Genomic DNA, 7,894 nt, shown 5'->3' on the forward strand with positions numbered 1-7,894 from the left:
TGGAACAAAAGAGACAGGTTCAAGGGCACTAATGTTAAAAACAAGTCTTTTTGCAAAATCTAGTTTTCTATGATAAAAAATATAACGCGATAGGCTTTTACTTTACCGGTGGTCTTATGTGACTGTTTCTAAATTTAGAAGACTGACCTAGTAATAATTGCTAAAAGTATTTCCTTTAAATGATTTTTTAATAGCTCGGCCGTATTGGATTGATTGTTGGTTGCTGTTCAGTGGCAAATGTTTCATGCATGTTCAGGACGAGGGACGTATTGGATGTCTTTTGTCGTTTACACAGCCTATTAATGTAAATACATCCCCTTAAAGTTGTCAGTTGCAAATACAAAATTTCGTTATTGTCGGGATAAATACAATTTATTTGAACAAGCTTTAATTTGAATACGAGATACAGGGGTTGTAGTTTGAACTTTCCCCTTTTCGTAGCGGGTATTACTACATGTTATATCTTACTTTACAATGTACACATGATGTTTGTATGGACAATTTATGATTTACGCTTGAAAACGTGTATCTTTATTTTACTTACGTTTATAATCCTCAATAAAATCGACAATGTCTGGCAAACTTTTTACAAAACAACTGTCGGTTCACTTATAATGTTTTCGTAGCTGTGTAATGAATTTGGCCTTTTAACATGAAAACTTTTGATTTGAGCATCAATGATAAGTCTTGTATGATTGACGTACCATTCATCCGGTGTTATCAATAACATTTGTATATACCTACTATCTCTGTGTATTTTATATTGAAATGATTACAGGATATATCAGATAATGTTATTCTCGCTTTCACCTGTCATTAGTCAGGAATCTGTCGTTTGTTGATTTGGTTCATAAGTGTTTCTCGTATCTCGGTTTTTAAATACTAGTATATTAGACCGTTGGTATTTCAGTTTAAATGGTTTCACATAATTTAGTAATTTTAGGGGATCCTTATAGCAATGAATTACACAAATAATCCTAAGTATCGAAGGAACAACATGTTTATCCGAAGTTGAGTTTTGTCTCAATAATTTTTAAAAGTTTCGTTCACACATGGTCATACATGATTTGATCATCGTTCATATTACTGCTCTATGTTAAGTGTTCCTTTGACAATTTTGAAATGCTATCCTATCGTCATCTGTTACAACTGTGTTTTCTATTCCATAAACGAGGTCATCATATTCCGAATATCCTTTTAGAAATGTTAGAAATTTGATATAACCGTTTTCGTCTCCAGATAAAAGTTCTCCCATTAAGATCCTATTCTTTTCTTTTTGTAATCGTTCAATTTCTATCGAATCGCCTTCCGTTTCATTCAACAAATTATCAGATACATCTTGATCTACCAATAATTGTACTGTTGTGTTGTTATCTGTTGAACGATCGATATATAAAACATCATTCCACTCTAACAATCCTACAAATATTTACAATGTTATTTTATCAAATTCCTTACAAGTTCAGTATCAAATGAAATGAAAGTACTACAAAAAACATGAAAAAATATGAATACATGACCCAAAATAATGCAGTTACAAAAAAATGTAAATAAATCGAGAAAAAATGAGAGATCATTTCTCCTCATTTTGTAACATATACACTCGTACAAACTCAGAATACTTAATCAGTTTAAAAGTTTAAAAAAAGATATACAATGCTTAGAGCGATTTACATAAACTTTATTTATACAAGTCAATTATATCCGATGTCATTGCAAACGAAGTAATGATCTAGGATTTTGGAGTAAGGGTTATAAAGCGTTGACAAGGTAATTGTCTCCTGCAACAGCCAATCAACATGTTCTCCTTCTTTTTAAATATATCGAAGCTGTTTTATGGAAGGGTCATTACATAGTGAGAACACGCGTTACGTTTGAGCAGAAATGTAAAAGCCATCTAATGGAGCAGATGGTATGGTATTGCTTACACATAGAAAGATTACAACTGGAAATTAAAAACATCAGCTTTGTGATTGATTTTATTTTAAATTCCCTGATAACGTAGTGAGAAAGAAATCATATGGATTAAGTATGATCAGGGTAGTTTTTTGCAAGATCTGTTCACCTGTTTATCAATAGCATATTGTTATGGAACGACGAATAAAATTTTGAAGTAAATCATAGATTGCATGTTAATCAAGGAAAATAATGACCTTACACAGGTCATTATTTTATGCCTTGGAGCATATTTCATTGATACATGGTATCGTCCGGGTTGATTCTGAAGAAGAATGACCTATCATTCTGAAAGAAAATAACTCCATATAGGTATATAAATGTATATTGAAAATATACATACCAATTACCGCTAAAACAGAGATCATAACAATTATTAATGCTTTGCTGAAGTAAACACATGTTAATCTATATGTTCTTCCTGTAACGACAAAGATTTCTGCTCAAATGTTTTCAATACACGATCGCGATACTGTTTTTCTGTACCAGAAATAACCTAATATATATATATATGTGTGTAGGACTCTAAAGTGCGATGGTACTCTAAAGTGCGATGGTCACGCTTAAGTGCGATGGTCTACGCTCAAGTACGATGGTGTCTCGCGCTAAAGTGCGATTGTTGTTTGTTTTCTAAAGTGCGATGGAACAAAAGAGACAGGTTCAAGGGCACTAATGTTAAAAACAAGTCTTTTTGCAAAATCTAGTTTGCTATGATAAAACATATAATGCGATAGGCTTTTACTTTACCGGTAGTCTATTGTGACTGTTTCTAAATTTAGAAGACTGACCTAGTAATAATTGCTTAAAGAATTATTTAGGTGTCACAACATACTATATTTCCTTTAAATGATTTTTTAATAGTTCGGCCGTATTGGATTGATTGTTAGTTGCCGTTCAGTGGCAAATGTTTCATGCATGTTCAGGACGAGGGACGTATTGGATGTCTTTTGCCGTTTACACAGCCTATTAATGTAAATACATCCCCTTAAAGTTGTCAGTTGCAAATACAAAATTCAGTCATTGTCGGGATAAATACAATTTATTTGAACAAGCTTTAATTTGAATGCAAGATGACGGGGTTGTAGTTTGAACTTTCCCCTTTTCGTGGCGGGTATTAATACATGTTATATCTTACTTTACTATGTACACATGCTGTTTTTATGGACAATTTATTATTTACCCCTGAAAACGTGTACCTTTATTTTACTTACGTTTATACTCCTAAATAAAATCGACAATGTTTTAACGTAAATAGACGCAACAGTAGTATACCGCTGTTCAAAACTCTTAAATCCATGGACAAAAAACAAAATCGGGGTAACAAACTAAAACCGAGAAAACGCATTAAATATAAGAGGTAAACGTTAACATTTATATCTGATCTGTTGGCTTCAATTATTTATTTCATCTCACGGCATATTCATTTTTTGGTTTGTATAAACGACTGTTAACGTCATTATCCAACTACGTTTCGTACGTCTATACTTTCGCGGACCATCGCATTTTAGCGTATGAAGGCATCGGACTTTAGCGTGGACCATCGCAATTTAGCGTGACCATCGCACTTTAGAGTCCCTTTCGCACTTTAGAGTCCTACATATATAACTATATATGCGTTAACATTTGGTCATATCATCAATGTATATGAACACATATATAATATCATGTTTGTATTAGAGTCCAATGTCTGGCAAACTTTTGACAACACAACTGTCGGTTCACTTATAATGTTTTCGTAGCTTTGTAATGAATTTGGCCTTTTAACATGAAAACTTTTGATTCGAGCATCAATGATAGGTCTTGTATGATTGACGTACCATTCATCCGGTGTTATCAATAATATTTGTATGTACCTACTATCTCTGTATATTTTATATTGAAATGATTACAGGATGTATCAGATAATGTAATTCTGGCTTTCACCTGTCATTAGTCAGGAATCTGTCGTTTGTTGATGTGGTTCATAAGTGTTTCTCGTGTCTCGGTTTTTAAATACTAGTATATTAGACCGTTGGTATTTCCGTTTAAATGGTTTCACATTAGTAATTTTAGGGGATCTTTATAACTTGCTGTTCAGTGTAAGCCAATGCTCGTTGTTCTTTGACCTATATAATGTTTTATTTCTATAAATTGTGACTTGGATGGAGAATTGGCACATTGACACTCATACCACATCTTCTATATCTATTAGACTAAGTATGTTGGACACAGGTGAGAACAACTGACCAGCTCTCTTTTTTTTTTAAAGATTATTAGTCGATCTATGACTGAAAATTGGTCTTTAAAATGCTAATCAAAATATTTCCGAATATTAAATTTCCCTACTATCAATGATAACGACATCTATTGATCCTGTTAGTTTTGTTTGATACAAAGCATGCAACATTGAGTAGTATAACCCTACTATGAAATTCTTTTTTTTCTTGTTAAATTTTATTAGAATATTTATTGTAATTTGCCAAGGACATACATGAGATACTTACTTACCTTCATAATAACTACTTCTACCGTCGGTAAATCTGTCTACTGATGTTAAGGACTCATTCTTTTGTGTTGACCTGTAAAAAGTTATTTTCGAAAAATTCACTCATCTTAATAAAAAATAAATGTCAAAACTTTAACTGATTATACAGAAAAAAGCAAACCTAACTTAATAATTGTGGTTTGCATGTCTTGGCCTTTTCATAGCCAACAACACTTTTTTGGTTTTGACTGTTTAAAGGAATTGAAAAACTATTCTTGTGGTGTAAAAAAAAATCCATTCATTAAAAGTAGTAAGCATGCAACTGTAATATTGAATGGTTTTACTGATTTTTTTTTTTATCATATAATCAATAAACTTACGGTCTGATAACAATTTTTGGACAAGATACATTCCGAACAGCAGAACCAATAAAAGGACATAGTGTATCTGTAAGTGCAAAACACAATGAAAGAATCTAATAGAATTGAAAAGCATTATGAAAATAACGTAATATATAATACACATTTTGAATATGACATTATCATAAGTCAAATCGAAGTAGAAAAACTTACGTTTATTGCTGATACATGGAATAGAGGGATTGTGTGCCTTGACATTTAGGTTTAAAACCTTCTTTACACTTACATTTCGTAGCAGATACACTAATAATGTGGATAAATTATGTAAGTTGAATTAACTAAGAAATGCGATAAAAGTAAAATAACAAAAAAAAAGAACCCCGAGGAAAAATTAAGTCCCACAATCAAATGACAAAATCAAAAGCTCAAACACATCAAACAGATACAAATTGACAACTGACATATTTCTGACAGGAATTTTCGTATGTCGAAAATGATTGTTAAACGTAACTAATTTAGATTTTACAACTTAATTGAATTCATAGTTTAAATTCGGATTTTAAGAGGAAAAAGTCCGTTTGATTTGCAATGCTAGAATCTGAATCCAAATTGAAGATTCGTGTTATCATCCCTTATTATCAATACAGATGTTTCAGTAGTATAAAGAACTAATGGATCAAACTGACCTCCATAGTTAAAAGATAATTACAGAGGAAGACTGCCACTGCCACAAATTATCTTGTAACTATGGAGGTCAAAGTCTGAGAGTATATATCAACGTGAAGTTGAATATGAACATTTACCTTTATCATTACATGAAAGTTTGTGACAGGAGCAATCTTCTTGTGATGGTATACAATAGCAGTTGTGTTTTGGCGTGGTGACAAATATGTACCCTTGTGAAGAATCGCATCCACAAGTTGCATCATTTCTCATACTTCCTTCACGGTGGACGATTTGACCCTTTTCATTACAAAATGACTTTTGATACACACACTTATTGTTACCATCAGTTGAGAATGGGAAAGGCTGATATCGGTTGTAGCTGCATCCTGCTTTGTTGAAATATGGTTCAAAAATAAGTTTGCTGCCTATATTTGAAATAACAGTAATTTGATATAGATTACTTGCATTATAAAAAAGAATACAGTAACAAATAGAAAAACGTGCTTTGATTGCAAGATGACAAATTAAAAAAAAAAAGACACAGATATAAACAACAATAGGTCACCGTTCTGTCTTCAGGAATAACCAAAAGAAAAACAGTACATTAAGCAATGTGAAAAACAACAAAACTACGTTCTTTGAATATGAAATGTCACTACGGCCACAAACAACGAACGTGTTGTTAGTATTTATATATATATTCCGTATCAACTTTACAATAATAATACATGATGGTCTTGATGTTTAGATTCTGCGTACTGACGTTGTTTATTATCTTAACAACATGTTATATTGTATTTTCATTTGTCTTTTTTCTATTACTAATATTACTTTTTCTGTTGAATTGTTTTCTATGATATCCATTTAACTTGGCTCGGTACTTGTACATCCCGTCAATGTGTTTGTGTTTTCTTTCAATTTTGCTAGTGTGTTTTGTATATGCGACTTTTTGATTTTTGTTGGTTCTTAAAACATGACTCTGTACTTTTAAAGATCCTGTCACTATCCTATCAGTATGTTATTGTTCTATAATATGTCATTATGTTATAATTCTATTAGAAATTAGAAAATACGTTGAACCACAAACGTCAAAATTCATCTATTTAGTGAAATGAACCATTTGTGGATTCTCAGAAATTCTATAGAACTTTTTGATTAATTGCAATCTCGGTCTATTTCTGAAATTGATTTTACATAATTTGATTTTTTAACCCTGCAAGCTAATATTGCCCAAGTGACTTTAAAAATTGTTTGTTTAAATATTGAACGACAAAAATATGTGACGTATAAATGTTTTTGATGTCAGACACGCGAAATGGTTTCTTTTAATTGTAAAACGATGCTGGTTGCTGTACCCATATTTTGACTATTTTATTGATCATGTCTGTTTAGTTTACGCATCATTGTGAATATAACGGAATTTTATATACAAAGTGAGAGGTTTAGCGCTATAAAACCAGGTTCAATCCACCATTTCCTACAATTGAAAATGCCTGTACCAAGTCAGAAATATGACAGTTGTTGTCCATTCTTTTTTTAAGTGATTTGTCATTTGATTTTGCCATGTGATTAGGGACTTTCCGATTTGCTTTTCCTCTGAGTGAGTATTTTTGTGATTTTACTTTTTCCATGTGATTAGGTACTTTCCGATTTGATTTTTCTCTGAGTGAGTTATTTTGTGATTTTACTTTTTCCATGTGACTAAGAGGATGAAAGAGCCGGTTGTTAAACAGTAAAACATTGCGAACATTGTAAAACATTGTTGGAGAGAGTCCATTGTTGGAGATGCTAATAAACCTTTACGAGGGTAAGTTTCTTTTCGACATTGAGTTTTAATATCACTTGGTAGATTTCGTCTATCGCTTTCTCATGATTATATAAAAGACTCGTATTTGACTTTTTTTTCTTAAATAGAGACTATATGAAGAGGTAATAGCTGGTTAATAAATAATAACAGTTTTACCTGAGCTGCTGTAATCGAGTCCATCACAGGTCTCTCGATACGAATTCTCTAGTGAACGTAATAAACATACATAGCTCTGACCACAATAACATTTTCTTGCTCTCAGACGCCAATGTCCTGGAGCTGGACATTTAAGTTCATATACCAATGTAACAACAACGAGCTTTAAAATATCAAGAGTTATTACGAACATAACTGTTTCATTGTGATCATATCTGTTATCAATATATCAAATTATATGATAAATTTATGTCAACATAATAAGTATTAAAAAATCTTTCCTAACTACCATTGATTATCAAATTGTAATATTAACAAATGTTCTCTTTTCTTTTGTCTCATTAAAGCTATGGGTATGGAACTATTTTTTCTAAAATAATTAGCATAAATGTTCATAGAGACCGTTCATACACACTAAACGTGTTAAATTTAAATGTATAGTATTACAATGTATAGATTTCATTCGACACTTAAGGATGTTCGCTT

At 31.7% G+C, this 7,894-nt stretch overlaps 1 protein-coding gene across 1 annotated transcript; it reads right to left on the minus strand.

The window, feature by feature from the left end:
- Positions 1 to 957: 957 nt before the first annotated feature.
- LOC139499162 (uncharacterized) lies at positions 958 to 7,567 on the minus strand. The gene is made up of 6 exons (XM_071287850.1): positions 7,409 to 7,567; positions 5,583 to 5,870; positions 4,801 to 4,867; positions 4,444 to 4,514; positions 2,300 to 2,377; positions 958 to 1,419 (listed from the first exon to the last, which is right to left on the minus strand). Exons 2-6 carry the CDS (start codon positions 5,713 to 5,715, stop codon positions 1,097 to 1,099), a joined length of 672 nt encoding a protein of 223 aa, XP_071143951.1. The 5' UTR covers positions 5,716 to 5,870; positions 7,409 to 7,567; the 3' UTR covers positions 958 to 1,096.
- Between the last annotated feature and the right edge of the window lie 327 nt (positions 7,568 to 7,894).

Source organism: Mytilus edulis, chromosome 12, assembly GCF_963676685.1.
Source record: "Mytilus edulis chromosome 12, xbMytEdul2.2, whole genome shotgun sequence".
In the NCBI taxonomy this organism is placed as follows: Eukaryota; Metazoa; Mollusca; class Bivalvia; order Mytilida; family Mytilidae; genus Mytilus; species Mytilus edulis.